At 31.4% G+C, this 22,682-nt stretch overlaps 6 protein-coding genes across 6 annotated transcripts; 2 read left to right on the top strand and 4 right to left on the bottom strand.

Annotated features, from left to right (window-relative positions):
• Positions 1-12: 12 nt before the first annotated feature.
• On the top strand, positions 13-5,683 carry LOC109597755 (zinc finger protein 425). Its single transcript, XM_020013512.2, has 6 exons — positions 13-1,315; positions 3,671-3,822; positions 3,877-4,157; positions 4,209-4,354; positions 4,412-4,647; positions 4,698-5,683. The coding sequence occupies exons 1-6, from the start codon at positions 61-63 to the stop codon at positions 5,550-5,552; spliced, it is 2,925 nt and encodes a 974-aa protein (XP_019869071.2). The 5' UTR covers positions 13-60; the 3' UTR covers positions 5,553-5,683.
• Positions 1,332-3,590, bottom strand: LOC109597769 (coiled-coil domain-containing protein 22). The gene is made up of 5 exons (XM_020013526.2): positions 3,266-3,590; positions 2,357-3,215; positions 1,931-2,304; positions 1,713-1,878; positions 1,332-1,654 (listed from the first exon to the last, which is right to left on the bottom strand). The coding sequence occupies exons 1-5, from the start codon at positions 3,313-3,315 to the stop codon at positions 1,409-1,411; spliced, it is 1,695 nt and encodes a 564-aa protein (XP_019869085.2). The 5' UTR covers positions 3,316-3,590; the 3' UTR covers positions 1,332-1,408.
• A 746-nt stretch (positions 5,684-6,429) lies between the features above and the next one.
• Positions 6,430-8,616, bottom strand: LOC109597753 (proteolipid protein DM beta). The gene is made up of 6 exons (XM_020013510.2): positions 8,476-8,616; positions 7,986-8,142; positions 7,396-7,555; positions 7,193-7,343; positions 6,995-7,143; positions 6,430-6,939 (listed from the first exon to the last, which is right to left on the bottom strand). The coding sequence occupies exons 1-6, from the start codon at positions 8,477-8,479 to the stop codon at positions 6,814-6,816; spliced, it is 747 nt and encodes a 248-aa protein (XP_019869069.1). The 5' UTR covers positions 8,480-8,616; the 3' UTR covers positions 6,430-6,813.
• A 615-nt stretch (positions 8,617-9,231) lies between these two features.
• Positions 9,232-13,392, bottom strand: LOC109597737 (integrator complex subunit 6-A). The gene is made up of 11 exons (XM_049969995.1): positions 13,129-13,392; positions 12,858-13,006; positions 12,583-12,798; positions 12,405-12,524; positions 12,227-12,304; positions 11,901-12,170; positions 11,643-11,848; positions 11,410-11,556; positions 11,101-11,361; positions 9,977-11,047; positions 9,232-9,921 (listed from the first exon to the last, which is right to left on the bottom strand). The coding sequence occupies exons 1-11, from the start codon at positions 13,176-13,178 to the stop codon at positions 9,664-9,666; spliced, it is 2,826 nt and encodes a 941-aa protein (XP_049825952.1). The 5' UTR covers positions 13,179-13,392; the 3' UTR covers positions 9,232-9,663.
• A 1,048-nt stretch (positions 13,393-14,440) lies between these two features.
• On the top strand, positions 14,441-18,815 carry LOC109597725 (uncharacterized). The gene is made up of 20 exons (XM_020013480.2): positions 14,441-14,526; positions 14,579-14,662; positions 14,717-14,900; positions 14,953-15,159; positions 15,208-15,357; positions 15,410-15,654; positions 15,703-15,821; positions 15,876-16,068; positions 16,122-16,287; positions 16,344-16,576; positions 16,627-16,775; positions 16,826-16,974; positions 17,027-17,364; positions 17,415-17,548; positions 17,600-17,703; positions 17,751-17,956; positions 18,013-18,153; positions 18,206-18,457; positions 18,504-18,653; positions 18,701-18,815. The coding sequence occupies exons 1-20, from the start codon at positions 14,446-14,448 to the stop codon at positions 18,779-18,781; spliced, it is 3,366 nt and encodes a 1,121-aa protein (XP_019869039.2). The 5' UTR covers positions 14,441-14,445; the 3' UTR covers positions 18,782-18,815.
• A 294-nt stretch (positions 18,816-19,109) lies between these two features.
• On the bottom strand, positions 19,110-21,591 carry LOC109597749 (zinc finger CCCH domain-containing protein 4). The gene is made up of 6 exons (XM_049969937.1): positions 21,187-21,591; positions 21,024-21,128; positions 20,908-20,970; positions 20,813-20,848; positions 20,469-20,754; positions 19,110-20,418 (listed from the first exon to the last, which is right to left on the bottom strand). The coding sequence occupies exons 1-6, from the start codon at positions 21,415-21,417 to the stop codon at positions 19,838-19,840; spliced, it is 1,302 nt and encodes a 433-aa protein (XP_049825894.1). The 5' UTR covers positions 21,418-21,591; the 3' UTR covers positions 19,110-19,837.
• Between the last annotated feature and the right edge of the window lie 1,091 nt (positions 21,592-22,682).

Genomic DNA, 22,682 nt, shown 5'->3' with positions numbered 1-22,682 from the left:
TTAACTTCAATGATATTTCTGACCTACTACTTTTAGGTTATGTTCAAATAATATGAAAACATGCTGAAAATAATCTCTTTTTGTAATAAACCGCAAGTTTGTAAGTTTTCAAATCTAAACAAACAATTAAGAACATTTCTGTCGCCCGCCTATTATTGCAATGAACATTGGGAACAACGTCTTAACTCACCTATATTACAGAAAGTTAATGTTGAAGAACTTTACATTGATTTAGAGCAAAGATATTCAAAGACCAAACAAATAAGTGCCGTAGATGTAGACATATTCGTAAATGCAGTGAGGGATAAAGAGTTCAACGATGAAATCCTCGATGTAATGCACAAACTTAGGTTAAGTGCAGAGACATGGAAAACACTTGATTCCTCAGCACATGCTGTTATTAGAACTCTTCTCAACTCAGGATTAAAAACGGAGTTAATAAATGTGATAGACGATCGTTTAAATTATGGTTTATTCTTGGATAATTACACTGCAAACTTATTGTTGGACATATTTTGGAAGGACAAGGATTATTTAGCTGGCACCAGGGTAGCTAGTCAAATAATGCTTCAGGAGGAATTTGGCACACCTTTGACAGATAGTTTATGTCTATTGCATTGCTATAAATACCTGAAAGATCCAAAAGAATGGCCTAAATATGAACTGGAACCTGAGCCAGAAGAAGAAGTCAAAGTAAGAGTTAAATACTTGAGGAATCCTTATGATGATGAACATTTTGATCTAAGAGATTCTAATAAAATCATAGGAAAGACTCTGATTGGTTTGACTAAGGGTAAAGAAGATGTTTTGAATAAATCATTCAATATTTTGGGATTGAGTTTGTTTGGCAAAAAGGAGGAGGCTTTGAATGTGGCTACAAGTTTTGGAAAACCTTTATGTAATGAAATATTGGCATTAATACCTGAAGACAGCAAAATAGATGTTAAAACTGAAAGTTTAGAAGTAGATCAGTTGTTGATAAATGAAGTAACAAACAATGTAAGTAAATATTCAGAAACTGACATAGTCAAACAAAAAGATTTATTTTCACAATGGGAAAATGATCGATTAAATGCCTTGGAAGAACAGAAAAAACGTTATGAAACAAATAAGAGGCTGGAGAATATCAAGGACCTTCAGGCTGCCATCAAAGAGAAAGAGACCAAACTTTGGTTCTTTGAAAATGAGGAACAAATTGAGTTAGGTATTTTAGCCAAGAGAGTCTATTATCCAAAGAGATGGTTTGGCAAAAAGAAAAAACCCAAGAAGATTGATGAATGTTACATACCACCTGAAATTAGGAATCAAGTTGGTTAATTTAAATAAACTAGTTGTTAATTAAATATGTCTTTATATTAACATCCTTTACAATCTTAATATAATAAAATATAAGGCTTAAATATCAAAATTAATGACCATTTTTCTTTAAAAGAGAATCAGTTTCTTTTTTTATCTGTTCTATGTCTTGGAGGACCCTATCTAATTTTTTGTCTATATCCTTAGATTTTTCTGTTTCAAGTTGTTCTTCCAAATTTCTGCATTCTCTTTCAACCAATCCTAAATCCTCTACTGCCTTCAAAACTCCACTACACTCATCTCTTAAGGCTGCCAAAAGCTTATATGCTTTTCTAGCTGTTTCATCATCTTTAGCATCCTAAAGAAATAATAGACAGTAAGTATAATTAAAAAAAAATTAGAAAATTTTTAATTGCCTGGAATATGAGTTCATCAGATAAGGTAAAAGATCTTTCAACTTGTCCTGTCAAGCTGTTGATGTCTTTTTGAACCCTTCTGGTATCAGTGAGAATTTTTTGTATTTCTACATTTTGTTTTTTGATATTTCCTATTATTTCTAATATTCTTCTTGTATATGATACCCTGTAATTAAATTAGTATAATAAAAATATTAACAATTTTTAAAATTGAATACCTGTTACTATTTCTGTTTATATGTTTTAACTTCTCAATAAATTTCTTTTCCAATTCTTCCTTTTCTTTTATATCACTCAATATATTCTTGTGTGTTTCTTTTAAATTATATAACTTAATTTCATCTGCTTGCAATTTAGTTTCTTCAGAAGTTAAAGTACTTTGCAATGACTTATACTCATCCAAAAGTGGACTTCTTACTTCATTCCACTGATTTGCCAAGTCCACAAGTCTATCACTCCCGCTTTCCACCAAACTTCTCAACTTAGTCAAGTTTTCCTCTTTTGAAATTATTGCCATTGTTTTAGTTTTCAATTTAACTTTAGCAATTGTGTCTTTCAAAATTTCCTGCTCTTTAGTTTTCACTGCTACTAACTAAAAACATTATTATTACATTATACCTTACATAAAAACAGACTAATCGTACCTGTGAAAGATTTGATTCCAGTTTGTGGGCCTCTTCTTGCAACTGAATGAATTTTACCTTATTATCTTCTATATCCTTTACTAAAGTCTGTAGTTTGACTTCATATTCATTTACATGATCAACAGTTTTAATATCACCCTCTGAAGGTGAAGTTTCTTGTGAAACTACACTTAAATTACTATTTACCACCTTTACAATATCTTCTTGTTTGCATGGGCTTTGTAAAATTGATTTCAAAGTGTCTGGATCAGCATAAAATTCACAATCTCTAAATAACAAAGAAGGTATTAAGCTTTTTGTGGGACACTGTTTAGTCACATCTGCTAAATGATGTATCCAATATTCTTTCAAATTTTCATTAGTATTTTTTGATGTGTCTGGAATGTTTAAATTTACAGATTTCAAAGGAGCACAATTACCAAAACTGTTTACAAGGGACTGACTGTCACATTCCCTCACACCATTTGGAAACAAGGAACTTGGCAACCACATTTGTTTTAAAGATGTTTTCAAATTTTCTTCAATTTTCTTAACCAATTTAGGCACATATCCAGTTTGTTCAATCTGGATTGTTTTGTTTGCATCCCTTGGCAAACGTTCTATTAAAAACATTAAAACTCTTCTAATTTCCACCTCATTGCAGTACAATATTGTTTGGTAACCCATGTCACCTCTGAAACCTAATTCTTTGATTTGTTCGGCAAGGCTGGAAGCAATTTTTAACTTATGACTCATTGAAGGTGGAAGTTTTTTGGGGAATTTCTGATCTGGTAGAATTGCTTCTAGACAAAATGACACAGCTTCAACAACAATATCAGCATCAAATTGATTCAATCTTTCTATACTTGCATCTATATTGCTGAAATTTGATATGTTTAACTATAGTTAATAGAAAATAAAAATAGTTACCAATCAAGGTGGCGAAGAGAGTCAATTATTATACTATCTACTTCCTCCATTGTTTTAATTTAAAAGGTACGTTTAATTATAAATAGTTCGCAAAGTTGGTGTTATTTAGACCGCAACAATAACATGTCAAATTTAATGATATGAATTTCGGAAGTAGTTATTTTTATATTACTTCTACCACTGACTTTATATATTTTATTTAGATAATTATAATGAATCTTAAATCAAGCAAATTTGCCAAAATTTATTTAGAAATTAAGAGTATATTTGAACTACTGTTCATAACCTAATTCAACGAGAGATTTCGCATTAGAAGTAGTGTATATAGTCTTTGATTAGAAGCACATGGAATTAAGTACGTTGTGTTATATGATTCCCTTCAGTAATAATAATAATAATAATAATTTACGATGCCTGAATCCTCTGATATATCTGCCTCCGACTGGTCCGACGCCACCGAATCTAAAAAACCCCACAAGTGTAGTTTTAGTTGGTGCAAAGCTGCCTATTCGAAAGCATGGAAGTTAGTGGTTCATATGAGGAAACACTCTGGAGAAGTAATATGTTATACAGTAATTTTTAAACAGATGTTAATGTGGTGGATGTTTTAGAGACCATTTGAATGTGACATAGAAGGTTGTAAAAAGACATACACAAATGCAGCCCATTTAAAACGGCATAAAGTTCTCTCACATGAGAAGGGAGATGAAATTGTCTGTGAACATGAAGGTTGTGGAAAAGTTTTCAACAATAGGTACAGTTTAAGGAAACATATTAATATAAAACATAAGGATGGAGGAGCTTTTGTTTGTTCTGAATGTCATGTGAAGTTTGACAAGAAGAAACAACTCCAAGAGCATTTCTATGTGCACACTGGAATAAAGCCTTTCAAGTATGTATTAAACTAGAATCTCCAATTTTAAATTAATTAATGTTATTTTAGATGTGACCTCTGTGAAAAGGAATATGCCACTGAAAGGGAATATATTAAGCATAAAAGAAATCACAAAACTTATGAATGTGAATGTGGGGAAATATTTAGTAGATGGACTCTGTATTTAGCTCACAGAAGAGAAGTGTGCAAGCCAGGTTTGTTTTATAAAAATTTATTTTATCAAAATATACAAAAAAACATATATATTTCAGTGTATAAATGTATAATTTGTGATAAATTACTTTCATCAACTTCTTCACTAAAACAACATTCTTTAACACATGTAGAGGAGAGTAATAAGAAAAAATTTGTGTGTGAATATGAGGGTTGTAGCAGGTCCTATGACTACCAAAAGAACCTTACTCAACATATAAATTTATATCATTTAAAGAAGTTTAAAATTGAGAAGTGTCCTTATGATAATTGTGGAGCTGAATTAAAATCAAGGGTATTATTTATTAATTATTAGAGTTACAGTAAATTTATTTAATTTTTTAGAGGAATTTAAAACAGCATATAAAAATAGTTCATGAAACAGTGAAAGTACCCAAACCCAGGAAACCTAGATGTGACATAGGTATTAAGAAAAAACCAATGATATCTGTACTCACAGGAATTGATGTTTCAAAGGAAGAGAAAAGATCGATACTGCAAGAGCTTTCAAAAGTACCAAGGGAAATGAAAAAAGTGAGGGAAATTGAAAAAGAAAAAAAATTAAAATACAAAAAGCACATGAAAGGTCAGAAACACATTTCAAAAAAAATTAAGTTAAATGACTTAAGTGATGAAGAAACTACAAAAACTCCAGAAGTTAGTGATGAATTGGATAAACCTGTTGAAAGTAAAACAAAAAAAGTGAAAATGACAAAGGAAGAAAAAGAAGAAGAAATGAAATTCCAACAATTTATGAAAAAACAGAAAATTAAATTGTCAGAACTAAAAAACGTTAGTAGTTCACAAGTTGAGACAATGAAAACTAATAATGAAACTAATCAAATTTCTTCTTCAACTGTATCCAATGAGTTGCAAACTGATAAAACTAACAGTGACAAGGATGAACAAGATTTAAAATTAATTCAATTTATGGAAGAGTATAGAATGAAAATAAAAGAGAGACAAGGAAAATTAGTTGATTTATTAGAACCCATAAATGTTAAAAATAAAACTAACAATAATAAAAAGATAATTTCAAGAAGAAAAAGAAAATCATATTCAGAATCCTCAAGTGATTCAGATTTTGATGACTGTTCTTGGAAATCTTCAGATAGTGAGGAAATATCAGATTTTGAGGAACTCCCAGATAAAGATTCAAACCCAGAAAAAATTGAAGATTGTTGTGTTGAAGTTGATTGATAATTGAGAAAGTTGTTGATATTTCTTCCAATAATTTAATTTACATGAAACAAGATATCTTGTTAAACTTAAGTGTCCCATAGTAAATAATTTTTAATAATATTTTATAATACAGAATTTAACAAACATTATATGCAGTTTTAATATGAGCATACTTCTACCCTTAAGTAAAACAAAAGACAATATATTTTTCAAGGTATATATTGATATTAATATTAAATTTTTTAAGCATTATTTTTTAATTATTAAATAATAGAAATAGCATAAATTTCTATTTTGAAATATAAATATACAAATTATTTTACATGGCATTCTAAATTGTAATTTATTAAAGTTTAATAACTACAAGATGTTTTTATAAGAAGCACTCTTTAATGCATAGTAAAAACAATTAATTATTTAAAAATTGCAAAAAAGATAAATTAAAAATTTCGTCTATTAATTTTTAATGATTAATAATAATACACATTGTAAGTCATCAGATACTTAATGACAAGTTTTAAACTGAAATTGTATGATTGTGTAGTGAAATTACAATAGTTAAGACGTAAATAAGACACTAATGTTTAAATACAAATTCTGTTTTTTATTTATTACACATATTACAATAAATTAAATAAATTATTTAGTATTTATAATCCTTTATTAAAAAGTCTGACTTCTAATATCCATTTAAATAATTGAATAATCGAAAAATGTACCATGTAAAGGTTTCCTTCTTTTCTCATTAATTCATTAAGGTTTAAAAAGTATTTGTTATACCCTAAAAAACAAAACTAAAAAAGTTTTAAAGTACTCTTAGTTACAAATAGAATATTGAGCTACTATTTGATAAAGTCCTTAAAAAAATAAGGTATGTGGAAACAGAAATCAATACTTCTGTAGAAAAATACTTTTTATTAATATAAAATATACAAAATAATTCTAATACTACTTCCTACCATCTTCATTGTGTTTATACTTCACAGGGATATGAAATATAAGGCAGTGTGCTCTTAAAATTGTCACTAACATTAAATTATTTTAAACTTAAATTACTCTAATAACTCAATAGAATATACATAAATAAGTTCAGGTAGAAACAAGGACGGAAACAACTATAAACATGGAATTAACCGAAATACCATCGCCACTTTCATATTAAATTAATCGGTAACGGCACACCCAGGACATACACATTTACGACACAAATTTTAATAAATCAAACTCAAGAAAAATTACTCCACAAAGTCTCAGTCATGTGTATCTCCTGGGCCTTATCCTAGAATCGATCTTTCGAGCTTAACATTTCGTTGTCGTTCAACATTTGGAGGTCCTGGAGCTGAAGGAATTTGTCTTGGTCCCTTATATGTGCATAATTTGCAGACAAACACATTAAATAATGAACCTACATAAACAAGAATTGTAAAATTTGTTGGCATAAACTAGTTCAATATACTTACTAAGCTTAAAATAATCATTACTGAGGCAACTGTGGCTATAATAAACATGCCTTCAATTTTCTCCACATAATCTTTGCAAAACTTCTTGATTTGAACGTCGCCTTGTATTTTCATGTGTTCTTGTCTCATGCCATCAGGAAACATGAAATCTATTAAAAAATATTACATATTGTACAATTTTAACTCTTCAATACTTACAAAACTGTGTTAAATCAATGGATGTTTTGAGACTTTGTACATCTGGATTTTCGCACATTTTCCAAAATATTGTGTAGACGAATGTAACAATCACCAAGAAGCAGAAAATTAACACCCAAACAATTTGTAGAATATAAGTGATGCACATGAACTATAAAAAAATACGTTTGCCAAAATTTTTGCTATTGTTAAATTAATCTTACAGTTGCACAAGATATTCTGCCGCCCACACGGCTACCCCAACCTCTGTAAACTTTGTGCCTAGTTGCACCTGTCGCCAAAAATCCCACTGAAAGAATCATTAAACCTAAAGCTGCCATGCAAGCTCCAATCAAGACAAAGGTCATTTTCACCGCATCAATCCTGGAAAATATAAATGTTATATCTTTTCTATCTGTACAAAGAAAAATAATCTAATCAATATAAAAAACACTTTTATTGTACAGTTTATTGAAATAGTATAATTTTAATTATGTCAAATAAATATAATTGATATAAAAATTTACTAGCTAGAAAAGAAGTAATTTTATTAATATAATTATTAGTGACACAAAAACAACTTTATAAAAGCTGTTTTATTAGTATGAATTCAAGTAATCATTTTAAATTAATGACTAATCTCTGTTGATGTTTTAAACTATATTCTTCTATTCTTATAAAACTGCACAAAAATGTTGATTCGAATTAACAATTTAAACAATAGGACATCTTATTTGAGACACATAAGAATATATTTGTTAGTGTGCACAGGCATAATTACACAACTGAATGCACCAGTAACTTTACTACTTACCAAAATAACTGTATGTTAAAAACATCTGTGTACATGAGGACTGCCAAAGATGCACCTCTGTACATTGTGAAACAAAATGCCATCACTCCCAAAGCACACATAATTGTGGCTATTAGGGTGGCATATGGTATTCGGGTAAGGCATGAATCACAACCACCTGCAACAAACAAATAAACAATTAAGGTTTTGCAGCTTACTGTTTATAGAAAAACGTTGTAGTTGAGCAACAGGTATTACTTCTCCCATCATCTGAATGCAGTACAGTGTCAACTGAATACAAGCTTTCCCTGGATCTGTACAGTTCCTCTTGTTCTAAACTGGTCTCTTCGTACCGCGGAAGTCTTTCTTCCTGAGCCATTTCGATTATTAAAATTCAAATTGGATGTTCTGAATGGAACTAAGATGACTAACTCAGCTTCCAATAATTAGATACCACACCTTATCTGATAAGATAAATTGGAAAAACGTAAATAGAGCATGGAACACTTACCCATGATAACGGTTATATATAAAAAATTGTCTGGTCTATTATTTTCAAGTGAAATATATCGTAAATTATTTCATGTTTCTCAAGGTTGTTGACTTTAACTTAACTGCTGTTTCGTAAACAAAACGGAATGCACTGAGAATGCTAGGGACTTTTACGCCAGGTCTTTTAGGGAATTTGTTAACCACCGCTCATTTTGTATTCCTTTTTTCTAATTGTTATATTTTATTGCATGTAATATACAATTTCATATGTGTAACTTATAAATGCATTAAATTAACAAAAATCTTATGTAATATTGCAGTTTAGATGCATATAATAAATCGCTTATGCGCATGCGTCCGCATTCAAATTTATTCCCATACATATTTTATTGACCTACATGTTTAATTAATAATTCGATTTATATTTATTAATATTAGCACGGGTGTCACCAAAATTATCATTATAATTTATAGAAAATTATATATTTATTTTATTTTAGTTTTAATTTAATTATAAATGGTTAAATTCATTTAAATTTGATATCAAGTTTATAATTAATAATATATAGATATCCCATAAATAATTTGAAAGGTTCTTAATTAATTGGTAATAATAATTTAACTCAATTTATGACACATACATTATTCATTGTTTTGAATGAAATTTTTAAATCACACATATATAATAATTTCATATCATTGAACATATTTACAATAAACAAAAATACACATCAGATTGTAGTTAGTAAAACAAAAATGAATAAAACAATCATAATAAAATTTTATAAAATAATTTAATACATCGCATTGTGAAAAATTTACAAAATGGAGGTTGATACAAAATTTGTCTTATTCTTAATTAAAAAATATTTACAGTATTTATTCTGATGAACATAAGGCTACAACAAAGCCTCTTCTCATCATTTAAAATTAAAAAGAAACTTTTACAAAACAAAAACAATACCTTTGAGAAGGCATTCTTATTTGATTATTAAACAAATTATCACAAACTTTCATAACCTTATATGATTTTTTGTACCATTTTGATAAGTATCAGTCCTAAATAAAACATTGCAAAATCAATGTAAGGTAATGGAAGATTGTAATATGTATTAACAAGAGAAAACGCAATTCAACACATAGCCATACATTATAACAATCATACAGGCTCCACTGGGATGTTTCAAAGCCTTTATCAGAGTCGTAATCATTTGTTCCTACTCAACAAACTCTGTATGTGACTTTCCAACACTGATGCTAAATATTGCCTCTTGAACCTGAGAGATTCCTTAATAACTAACTTTATAATGTCTACTTGGCAATCACAATCTCCTTTAAGTGTCTTTACTTTATCTAACAGTTCACTGAAGTCTTTACCCGGTTTCCGCACCAATTTATTTAAATACTTTCTTATTTCGAAATTTTCTGCCGCTACCTCTTCCGGATTCCACGTGACCACAGGCTCCTGTAAAATAATACAGTAAGATATTTCGTAAAAACAAACAAAAATCAAATTATACCTTTTCCTCTTTGATTACCGGCTCAACAGGGATAGGAGACTTTGCAATATTATTGCTATTGGTACTATTACTATTGGGTAAAATACAATTTCCCGTTGAATTGGAGTTTGATTCCCTGAGTATCATTGATATCTCCTTATCTTTATCATTATTAATAACAGGACTAACATAAACATCGTTCAGCGAATTAGTCGTTACAGTTGTGGGACCGTCATTTATGCTGGCAGTCGCATAACTATTATTTATCGTCGAATTTCTATGTAGGTAATTCATGTCGTTGTTATTGTTAGTACTGTAGGCAGGTGCAGGTAGTTCCAAAGTTGGCGAAGGCGACCGCGATCTGTCCATAGAAGCCGGACTTTCGGAACCGTTCACGATCACGGGTGGGTCATCCACCACTAACGGTTGCACGTCTTTGTCTAAATTAAACCACGGTATTGGAGAAGGCTGTGGCGAAACATAAGCTGGACTGCTTGGCGGAGTTAAGTCCAAGGAAGGCCTCTTAATACTGAAGTTCTTAGGTAAAGGACCTGGTTTCCTTTTGCAAGGTAACCTTCCTGTGTCCTGGTTCTGGTTGGGTCTCTTGTTGTTCCTGTTCGTTCCCGGTGAACCCACCAGATCAATATCGGCCTCGTCCACCATCATCCTCTTGTCAATCTTGAACGGGTTGCCAAACATGTGTTGCCGAACCGGCGCCGATTCGATTTCCCTGAGTTGTGGCGTCTGTTTTTTCAGATAGTCCTGATAGTTGCCCATTTGAGAAATGGGTAGAGAATGAGCGGCATCCTGGTCTAACGATATCCAATCCGGTTGCAGGAAATTATTCCTCATTCTGACTACTTGTTGTATCAGTCTGTGTCTGGGGATGTCGAATGGGTTCTTGAAGCTCACCGAGGCGCGTTCCTTGTCCAAAGTGGCGATGAACACTGACGGTTGTTCAGGAATTTGATCCTTGAGAGCATTAAATTTATCCGCCAACATTGGATGCGTAACCAGCTCCTTTCTTAAGGTTACTTTCGCCGAAACTCTTATCTGCTCCGGATTATTGAAGTTCGTCTTCAATCCGTTTGCCTAAAAATATGTTTTTATTAAACAGATGTCAATTTTGTGGTAAAATGTCATACATTGCTTTGTCGTTGAATGATTTCAGCACAAAGCTTGTCGTATTCTACTTTAGCTTGGTTCTTCAATCGTTTCAGATAATTGTTCACATTGTAGCTCAAAAAGTTCTCAGTATTTTCAGGTAGAAGGGTTGAAGCGAGGGCTACGGGCGTCCCCATTCGAGTTAAAGCTCGTCGTAAAGGCACTACATAGTAAGCTGGAAGGGTTCTCGTGTAGTTTTGGAACTGAGTCCTCCATTCGTTCGTTGGCTTCCATCTATGAGTCTAAGAAAACAAATTAAAAAATGTTTGATGATGAAATGTTGATCATACCTTAAAAAGTTCATCTAACAATGGCAGCAGAACTGGATAATTGTAAGGCATGACAAACAAGTTGACGCAGCTCAGATTCGTCGAAGCTTTCAAATAACCAAAAGGATGGCCCACCTCTGAATTCTTGTAACTGTTGGCTACAAACACCTGCAAAAATTATTATTTTTAAGTACTCTTTCACACAATACTAATCTACAAAATCATTTACAGTGGAAATCTGGTTTATTACATACTTGCCAACACGTTTTCGGTTGTTTCCTCGACAAAATATACTGTGTCAAAGGCGACGGTTCCAGCTCGTATTTGTCGAAGGGCAAATTTTCAATAACCATCGGCTCCGAATTCGTGCATGCGAACTTTACGTTCGGGTGGGCAGTCCTTGGTGGCAACACTGAGGCGGTTATCTCCGGCCAGAACGACTCTGGAATTGGCCAAAACCCTAAAAACAAACTATTAGTTGTCTCTCCCAATTGTGAAGTAAATTAACACACCTAAACTGTAAGGTTTTTGCGTTTTGGGCACGTAGATCATTTTCCTGCAGTTGTGCCAAGAGGTGTTGAGAGGCGGAGCCGGTGCCTGCATTCGTTCCGCCTCGTCTCTGTCCTTCGCATTCACGTCGTCCTTGTCGTCTTTGTCCAGCGGGGGTGGATCCGGCCCGATTTTTTCAAAGTTAATAACGACGCCGTTTTGTACTTTCTGAACCAAACTGTCGATGCATTGATTTAACATTCTGTGCGACGTTATACAGTATGATCTGCCACCTGAGAGAAACAATTTTTTATACTCTGAAAAAGTTATATAAAGATTTTTTTCTTACCCGTTACTTCACACATAGCATCAATTGGAGAACTGTCACTGGGAACCAAACCAGTATCTCTTTCCACTGCAGGTGTGCCTACAATAACAACATATTTTATTACGTAAAAAATTTATTAAACTATATTTTTGAAATAGTTGTTATTAGATATCTGTCTCCCTTTTTATAAAATCTTTACCTGCCAATCTTAAAACTAAAGCAAATAGTCTTTGGTCCCATCTAAATGGTTCCCTGGTCATTTCAGAGCCTGGTATTGGTGAGTGCATAGGCAAATTAAATTCTTCTTGTACTCCATTCACTGTAAAATAAAATTTTGAAATATTTTCCATAACAGAATAGAAATTTGTTTGATATACCTGTAGTTAATTTCCCACCATCAGTGATAAGAACAATAACTGAAGTTTCTAAATAAAAAGGACACCGTCCTTGACCATAAGTATCAATACCTGAAGTCATTCTGTTAATGTTTAAAATATCAAAAGCTTGTTTAACAGCAACACCCATTGTAGTCAGAGAATTACATTGCAAGTTTTTAAGTTCATTCATAAATGTTGCTAGATTCTCCTTCCATCCTAAAATAAAAAATTAAAAGTTAAATATTTTGCATTATAAATTTTTTTATGGTACTTGCCAGCTTTAATGTTGTTAGGAGTTTCTTCAAAAGTTAATAACATATATCGATCAATCCTGCTGTCTATACTCCTTTGTCTAATTTTAACAAAAGTCTCCACAGCACTCTTAGCCACATCCAGCATTGTAGTCCTACCTCCAATGTACGTCCTAAAATTGAAAACGTCAATTCAAATTCAAATTTAAAATTGACCCGATTCAAGATTGTTGTCGGTCAGTGTACACAACGTACATAACCTCAAATCAATTCAAAAATTTATTAAAATAATCACCTTTGGAACATCGAAGCGGACGTGTCGATCAAAAACACGATGATGGTCATGTTTCCGGACGGTTTTCAATTGTTTACACTGAGAAAAACCGCATTGGCGAGCGGACGACCGACGCACAGATCCTTTCAACGCGAAACCCGTCACTCGAATGACGGATTTGACAGAGAGGAGCTTCGCATCCAGGGGTGACCAAAACGAGTGCTGATTTTATAAAACAGGACTGTCCAAAATTAGGAAGAAAATCACCAATAATAAAATTATAAAAAAATAATAATTAAAAATATTTAAAAATTGGATGATGAATTTTAGCACGACAAAAATGAGGAGTGTTTTTATTACATTGGAATATATAAGATTTAAATTCATAATTTATTTCTAATCTAACCAATTCAATAAATCACACATAAACACAACAAATACGAAATATATTTATATATAATTATTACATATTATTATTTACTCAAACTATTGAATAACGCCACAAGTAATTTTTATTATTTTGACATATCTGACCTTCAAAAATTGCTTTTAAATTTTAAATGATTACAAATCAAATTTAAACATTATACTGTTGAAAAATCAATATTCAATAGCAGTGAGCACACCTTTCAAATAATTATAAATATATAAACGTTGATTTGTTTTATTTTATAATAACATAATATAATAAAAAGAGGCGGGAGATCACTAGTGGTGTCAGTGCCGTCTGGTGTAATAATCAATTTATGTGCTCGTTTAATAATATACTAATATAAACATTATCTAAAATTAATGAATAATGCATCTATTACCCAATTAGCTTTTTGCGTTTTAACATTATGGCAATCACTATTTATTATATATTTTTCTTACTTTTTAAAATTCTTTTCAGTAAATAAAATTGAAATTTCCACATTTCGATAAAATATGTCTTATACTTTTTCTTATTTTTATGGTTTAACCGGAATTACTAAAATAATTTCAATATTTTTCATTTTAAATTAATGGAGTCATGAATTATGAATGAAATCCGATATTTTCTTACATTATATGTATTTTCACGAATAGTTAATAACATTAATAAAACATTTCTTGTATGTAGACATTACATCAAAATCATTTTACCTGCTAGTATATTAACAAGCATTTAAATAAAATTTACTTTAATTTACAAAAATAAATAAAAATATTTATTTAATAATATTTGTGTTATAAATTATATTTATTCAATTTTTATTGTTGAATAAACAACGTCACAAAATTTATTATCTATTTATTAAACATCAATGTCAGTATAATTTATCATTCTGACAGTTACTAGACATATTTATATTAAATATGGCTAAAGACAAGAAGAAAAAAGGTAAAAAAGGCACTCCTTCAGAAAAATCCATAAAATCCGAAAAATCAAAAAGCAGCGTATGTTTCACTAATACGTATTGAAACAAATTTAATCACTTGACATGTTTAGGTTGAACCAGAGCCTGAAGTTCCTGTAGAGAAGCCCAAACTTTTTAAAAACATAGTAATACGCATTGAATGTTATCAAAATGTGGTAAAATATTAATTTAACACTGTGCGTTTTTGTGCATAACTTGAATTCCCTTAGATTGGTGTTTATCCATGCAGTGACATAAAAACTGAATATAAATTTATGAACTTATTAGCTGGAGAAACGAACTTAATTCCAGTTAACAACGAGGCAAATTTAGAACAAAACTACGAATTTGTCTTGCAGTGCGATGTCAACTCTTTTCAGGAACTCACCGATTTCATTTCCAATCCCATAATGTGTAAGTGTATTTGTTGAGACTCAAACCCTTTAAGTATTTGGTTATTGTCCAGTTACGGTTGTACAATCTAACGGCGTGCTTCAACCTGAAATATATAAACAACACGCGGAATTTCCCTTAGAGACCAAGATATCTTACGATAGTATAGTAAGCCTTTATGAGGCAATTACTGGTGAGGTAATGCAAAAGTCACCAAAAAAATCTAAAAAAGACAAAGGAAAGAAAGATAAAAAGAAGAAAAAAGACTCTGGATCAAAATGTAGGTGATCCGCTAGGTTTGGATGAAATAAATTAACTCCGATTTTAGCATCTAAGACTTCTAAAGGTTCAAAAGGATCGAAGTCGTCCAAAGGTTCAAAGAAAACAAGAGCATCCAAAGTAAAAAAAGAAAAACCACCAGAGTTTCCCCCAGTAATTTACGGAATGTGTTCATTGGATCTGCTTCCACTGTTTCACGGTTTAATTTCAAGTACTCCTCCGGAGCACATTCATACGAGTTTAAATTACAGGCAATTTGGAATTTTCCGAAACCCTTATAATTAAACCATTAGAACTATATAATGACGATAGGATGGTCTCCTATAAAAAAATTCCGAAAATGGTAGTGACTGTTTCGAGTGAAGATTTGCTCGAGGGGATCGATGGAAAACCTATCACTGTCACTTTGACCATCGAATCCATCTACAATCTGCCGGATGTAATGACCGATGATAACAAATCTTTCGAAGTTTGTTTCGGTTTACCGATATATGCGGTAAGGATGCACACAAAATATTAATTATATAATATTAGTGGAACTTAGGAATATTACCCTCTGGTGTTTGGAGAATCTACATTAACCGATAAAATCGAAGAGGAACAAATGAAATGTTGGCCTGGAGTAAAGCGACTTGGGGTCAATGCGAATACTACAAAATATAAGTAGGTTAATTTCATTAGTTTTTAAACACTTTAGATTTTTTAATACTATAACAGATTATCAAATATAACTGGCGAAATCAAAAACCGTTGTAACATCGACATCGATGAGGCAAAGGAGGCTGGAAATTTTCGAATAAAATTCAATTACATAAAACGCTCAGTTTTGGGAAACGAAAATTGGGATGCGTTCATGGACCACTTATACCGATTCAATAAAATTTGCATTGAAATTTACATGAAAGAAATTGTAACTATAATTTTAATGTATTAATATCATTAATTTCAAGCAAAGTTCTTTAGGAATCTGTAAACGAGACGAAAAAATCTAAAACTGGAAGGACGTCTAGCAGAACATCAAAATCTAGCAAGAATACGCCTACAAGTGTCGGATCTACTCTAGGGCCAGCCACAGAATATTTACATTTAATGGCTATTGTGGATTTGTCATATCTTCTTAATCCATGCAGTATGTGTACAAAAAATTAAGATTTAACAAAAACATAATTATCCATCCATGTTTAGCTTATAAAGTACGAGTAGCAAGCCCTTTATCCACTTTTCAGGAGGTTGAAGCATTTAAGTTTGCAGGTCTAAAGGACTCGTACTTTAGACCAAAACCCAAACCCACGATGGACACTGTTGAATCACCAAAAGGTAAGAAAAAAGATAAAAAGGACAAAAAGAAAGGCAAGAAGGACAAGAAAGGCAAGAAGGGAAAAAAGAATCTTGATGACGATGCACTCAATCTAAAATACGTGAGTTATTATAATTTTGTTGTAGCATCATTCCTGTATATAATTTTCAGTTGTTGCCAAAAGAGCCTCAACCTGAACCAGAGATTGAACCTAGTATGAAAATATATTCAGAATATGGAAAACAGTGTTTTATAATTGTCGAAGTAGAATTATCGGAATGCATTAAGCCGAAAAAACCTGTAGAGGACATAGCAGAACAGTAGGTGTTAATTTTTCATTAATGTTGTTGACCTAAGTTGTATTTTAAAGAATGAAAGACTTGCTTCAAAGAGATATACTCCTGGGAGAGCCAAGTAGACTTTTGCTTACCAATTGCGTGACTAGGAATAATTATAAGGAAACAGTAAAGGCTGTTACTTCCGATTTGACAACAAGATTTAATGATTTCGTTAAAATTGGTAAGAAATCATCGTCCGTTAATTTTGGAATAACAACTTAAATGTTTACAAGAATCTGCTGACATAGTTGGCTTCAAAAAGTTTTTGAGAGATGGAGGATTATATGAAAGCTACATAACTTCTTTGACCGAAGCCGGAATAATTTTTGGAGCAAAACAAATTTCCGAAAAAGAAGATATAGACAAATTCAAAAACAATTATTGCGACTCTGTTGGCCAAATCTACTGTAATTTGATATACGAAATGAACATTGCCCTCAATAAATTAATAGGCACGGATTTACAATCAGAAGACAACAAACTAACTGAGACATTAGACCAGATTGATTTTTTCGCAAAGGATGCTTTAATGAGAGGCAATACGGAATTGGCCGAAAAATACATACTCGAAGTGAAATACGGTCAATTTAAATTTATTTCGTTTAAAATTTGATATTTCAGCGAATCTGCTACGATGAGACAAACGCTAATTTATGGTTTGAATATGCGGTGTTCCTCCTCGAGCTTCAGGAAAAAGACATGGCTTTTCAAAGTGTACATGAGGGCCTTCAACATGACCCGAAAAATATGAAATGGTAAACATACAAATGTTAATAATTAGAGGTTTTATACAATATTTTTTTCAGCTTGTTATTATATGGCATACTTTTAGCCGACAATAACAGAAGATCTGATGCGGAGTTATGTTTTGCATCAATAATCAATAACAATCCGTTTATACCTATTGAAGGTAGAGGTACAAATTAAATGAAGTAGTATTACAATCGTTTTCTTTAGTGTATGGAATATTATACATTTATTACGAACAATTTTCGGATTATGTAAATTGTGACACAATTATGGGTATTATAAAGAAGTCTAGCCTAGAAAAGATTTACAACAAATTTTTTGACGCCGAAGACCTGATTTGGAGTAAACGACCACAAATGCAAACACTGTTTTTACGCACTGCAGTCTATTTGATGAAAATGAGGCTCTTCAATGTACCATTGTGCTTCCTTAATTTGTAATTAATTAATTTTTTATAATATAATTATAGTGGGTGGAGATGGCTTTAGCTTTTGAATCTTCTAAACATCATGGTGAAATCCATTATTTATTGGCAGCTATTTGCTACTACAAGAAACAATACGAGCATGCCTTAGAACATATTAAAGAAGCCAAATTCTACTGTGGAATAGTAACCGTATAATATTTAGTATATTAAAATATTATTAACAGTTAAGTTCTAGGACCACACAATCGCAAACTTGTCTGGGTTGATCTATTTAGCTCTCAATAACCCACAGGCAGCAAAAGAAGAAATGCTTTATACAATGGAATCTTTCGATAAACCAGAAAATATGTATACTATGTATGTGAACTTTAGTAAAAGTTTGACTTTACTGGGAGAACACACGGAGGCTGGAAAATATTTATTATTGGCGTGTAAAGATAATGCCACACCTCTTGCATGGTTGGAAGCAGCTAAACATAATTATATGGTAAATAAGTATTTACGTACTTCTAATTCACAGTCTACTATTTTAGATTGGAGATTACTCAACTGCGGAAGAATTTTTGACTGAAGCAAATAGTTTAGATGCAAATTTAAATGAAATTTGGGCATATTTGTGTCTCACGAATCTAAAAATGAACAGATGTATAGAAGCGGAATTTTGTTATATGCAGGCTATTAAGGTAGCGCTTTGTTTACAATCTTTTTTCTTATTAACTTCAGTTTTTAGAATAAAATAGAAGATGACAACCTTCTGGAGGAAATAAAGAGAGAAATTCTAGTAGCTCGCGAAGAAAGCAATGTATGTTAATGAGTTGATTAACATATTAAATAATTTTACTTAACTATTTATTTAAAAATTCTTGAAGAAACACATTTAAGTTTGCCTAAAGTTTTATTAAAATAATTTTAAAAACAAAAATTCAAAACAATAATTTAGAGTATAATTTTAAAATAATATAATAAAAACAATTAAATTATATAAGTGAATACATAATTAAAATACGTTTAAATATAAATATGATAAATTAATATATTCAATAAACCTAATATAAACTAATATATTAAATAATCGAATAATTAATAAATGCGAACTATAATATTTAATATAATTTTTTAAAATAATTTAAATTACAATTAAATAATAAAAAATTTAATAAATAACAAATTTGCCAAAAAAAATCACAAAATCACACTCGATTTAGTTTAAGTAGAAATTACAATACACTGTTATTTTATAAATCCTTAATCCTAGAAATATTTTTATAATAAAATAAATATATTATTATAAATACATTCATGTAAATTGTGATTAAGAATATGAATATTTGTGAATGTAATGCAATTTCCAAAACTAATTATTACACAGTACTGAAATAGTAATGCACAAAAAATCACATTGCAATATAAAATAGGGTCGACATTTGATGACAAGGTAAGTAATAAAATGAACAATATATGTTAGTATTCACCTACATCCACTAACGTTGATTTTTTAGGACATTAGAGATGTAGATTTATCAAGACGTTGTAAATGAAATTGGGTAAGATACATTCTCTCCTCTTTAATCATTTTATTAATTGTCTTGCCATCATAAACTAACTCGACTATAAAATACAGCCTTCAGTTAATCTTAAGTCATTTAATTGTTCTAAATCATTAAACTGACCACCACATATTTTAAAACTAGCTATAAATAAAACTGCATAAACATGTCTAAACAAGCACAATTAAAAAGCCATATATTTAAAGGCACTTAGGTATTGACCTAAAAGTTTAAACTTATTGCCTAATGCATCAATCTATTTACACATAGAGGATTTAGACTTGGTAAATCCCCTATGTGTGTCTCATAAATACCCATCATTACTCTTTTTCTTTCTCAACTTCCGGCGTTTGCTGTTGTGCAGTTTCGTCAATCTTTTCTGCTGGTACCGCATCCTCCTGTTTCACATTCTCGTCAGTTTTAATATCATCTTTAGGGGCAGTTAATGTCTGTTTGTTTACCTGGACTTTTGTTTGTACCTCGGGTTTATCGTCATCAACTTCATCCTCGCCTGCGTCTTCATTAGATGCGGTGTTATCGATTTTCACCTTTAAAGTATCTTCATTCACCACCACTTTCCTCTGAGCCTCTGGCTGGTAGTGGGCTGTCACCTCTTCTGCCTCGTTGTTAGGAATCTCCTCTTCTGTCGCGTTGCTAGGAATTTCCTCTTCTGCCGCGTTATTAGGAATCTCCTCTTCTGTCGCGTTGCTAGGAATTTCCTCTTCTGCCGCGTTATTAGGAATTTCTTCGTCAAAATCTTCGGCCGTCGCTTCATCAGCATTCGCTGCTGTTTCGTCGGGATTGCCACTTTCAGCTGCTTGGGACTGGTCGCCTTGGGAATGAGTGGGGTTTTTGCGATAACCACCTCTACCGCGACCTCTGCCCCTTCCTCTACCTCTACCTAAAACAAATTATTAGTTACAGTTGTAAATAATTAAACAAATAAAACACCTCTAAAACTCCTTCTCTCATCAGAGTGCCTCTTGTCAGGAACATGCTTGAATTCAGCAATCTTCTCTTCTTGCATGCTACAGTTTCTCTCACCTGTTGAAGTAGTGAATTCAACTTTGATATTGTGTGGATTGACCACAGTTGGGGAATGAGGTGAGTGATGTCCTCTGCCTCTACCTCTGCCCCTGAAAGGCCTTCCTCTATTACTGTGATTGTCATTTGTTTCTCTGGAAGATGTGGCATTCTCAAAAGTTACATGTTTGTCTTGATTTGCATAATACTGATTCTGAAAATAAATATATAAGGTTTATGTTTTGTTAACTTTTCTTAATTTTTGAATTTACCTTGTCTTGTTCACTTTGTCTTCGTTGATTTGGATCCTGCAACAAGTTGTTTTAAATAGAATATTGGCTTTGTTGAATGTAAATTATCAACATACCTTATTGTCTGAATCATGAGGTCTGGTCTGGTTTGGGTGATACTTGTTATCTGCATAATATTCCTGAAATTATTTAGTTTAAAGTCAAATAATTTGATAAAAAATAAAATACACACCTTGTTAGGTATTTTCCTTGGAGATCTCTGTTGTCTATCAAATTGTTCCCTTTGGGGTTCTCTCAATAAACTATTTGGTGGATCTGGAGGGGGGCCTACTTTGGTCTGAATCATGTATTTATTACTGAATTAAAAGATATCAAATCACAGTACGCGAACTTACATTTTCTTCATGCTTTTTGTCCAAGAACTCCCTCAAATCTCTGACTCCAAAGAGGTTCTGAGCCTTCCTGTAGTTTGGTCTAATTTCTTCATCAGTATAATTAGGGCGATATTCAACATTACGACCCCGATTTGAGCTGTTCCTGTAATGCGGATTACCTCTGTGGGGTCTGTTGGCATGCGGATGCGGATGCGGATTCGGATTCGATGGGGCGTTATTATTTTCGGCCATTCTTAATGATTCTGTAACTGTAAATGCGTGATTGCAACAAGTCTAATTGTACCGATTATCCTTGATATCAGCTCTGCATTTTTCCGCCACGTTTATGCACCAGGAGTACGCCTACGATCACAAAAATTCAACTTTCAGATAAAACGGGTATTTTTAGCACTTTATTTATCATTACATGTTTGTAGTTCTGATGGTTGGTGAACAGTCGTATTGGACTACGCTAGGGAGTGGTTCGAACTACCGTAAGCTAAATAGATGAATCATATAAGTAAAAGCCAGTTTTTTACAAGTATGATATGAATACTGATACGTTATGTATTAATTGATGGTATATAATGATATAATAAATTGCAAATAAATATAAATTAATAAATTGGTTTTGAATACAAACACAGTGAGGTCTTTGGTTTATAAAAATCAGATATATCTGATAAAAATCCTCTTGTCATGTGACTGATACTGTTCAAGTAAGAGACACAAATAATTTATAAATGGGGCATTCCATTTTCAATTGGACCTTTTGAAAAGTACTCACTATTTTAACAACTTTTTAGAGACAGAAAAAAAGACTTCCGTTGACTTTTCAGAAAAATATTCTATAAACCATTATTCCATTATTCTATAAAACATTATTTAAAAAATGTTTTTACATTTAATTTTTAATACAAAAACACTATTTACTTTATTACTATTTTTTCATATACCAACTTTTTGCACCTTTTAAAAAAGAAAAATATATTTTAAGACATCATCATTATATTTTATGATTTTTAATTTTTGCGATAATTTTTTTAATATTAAACATAATTAATTTGTTTCCAAAACTTTTTTTTAATATCGCAGTCACTTTCAGACATTTTTGATACCCGTTTAAAAAATACTATTTTTGCAAATAAAAATAGTTTTAGTTTCTTCAGAAAATTAATTGTTATTTTAGAAGTTTTTATATTATTATAAATATAAAATTTTTATTTCAAAGTACAAATAGTTGCAGAATTCAGAAGAATTCAAAAAATATTTTTTTCAGATATTTGATTTGTCGTGGAATGCCCCAGATATACAAACTCAAGTAAAAGTTTTTTGTTATAATAGAAATGTTGTTAACAATTATGTTACCAGTATTACTTTATATTATTTTTCAAACATGAATTAACGAACGGTTCTTAATTAAATTCAATGTTCGGGAATATCCATTCAAAAAAATCGTGATGATTATTTAATGTGCCGCCACAATTCAAACGACTGGGCGTAGTAAACTTAATTGG

This window comes from Aethina tumida, chromosome 7 (genome assembly GCF_024364675.1).
Source record: "Aethina tumida isolate Nest 87 chromosome 7, icAetTumi1.1, whole genome shotgun sequence".
NCBI lineage: Eukaryota > Metazoa > Arthropoda > Insecta > Coleoptera > Nitidulidae > Aethina > Aethina tumida.
This window is presented reverse-complemented; position numbering and strand designations above follow the sequence as displayed.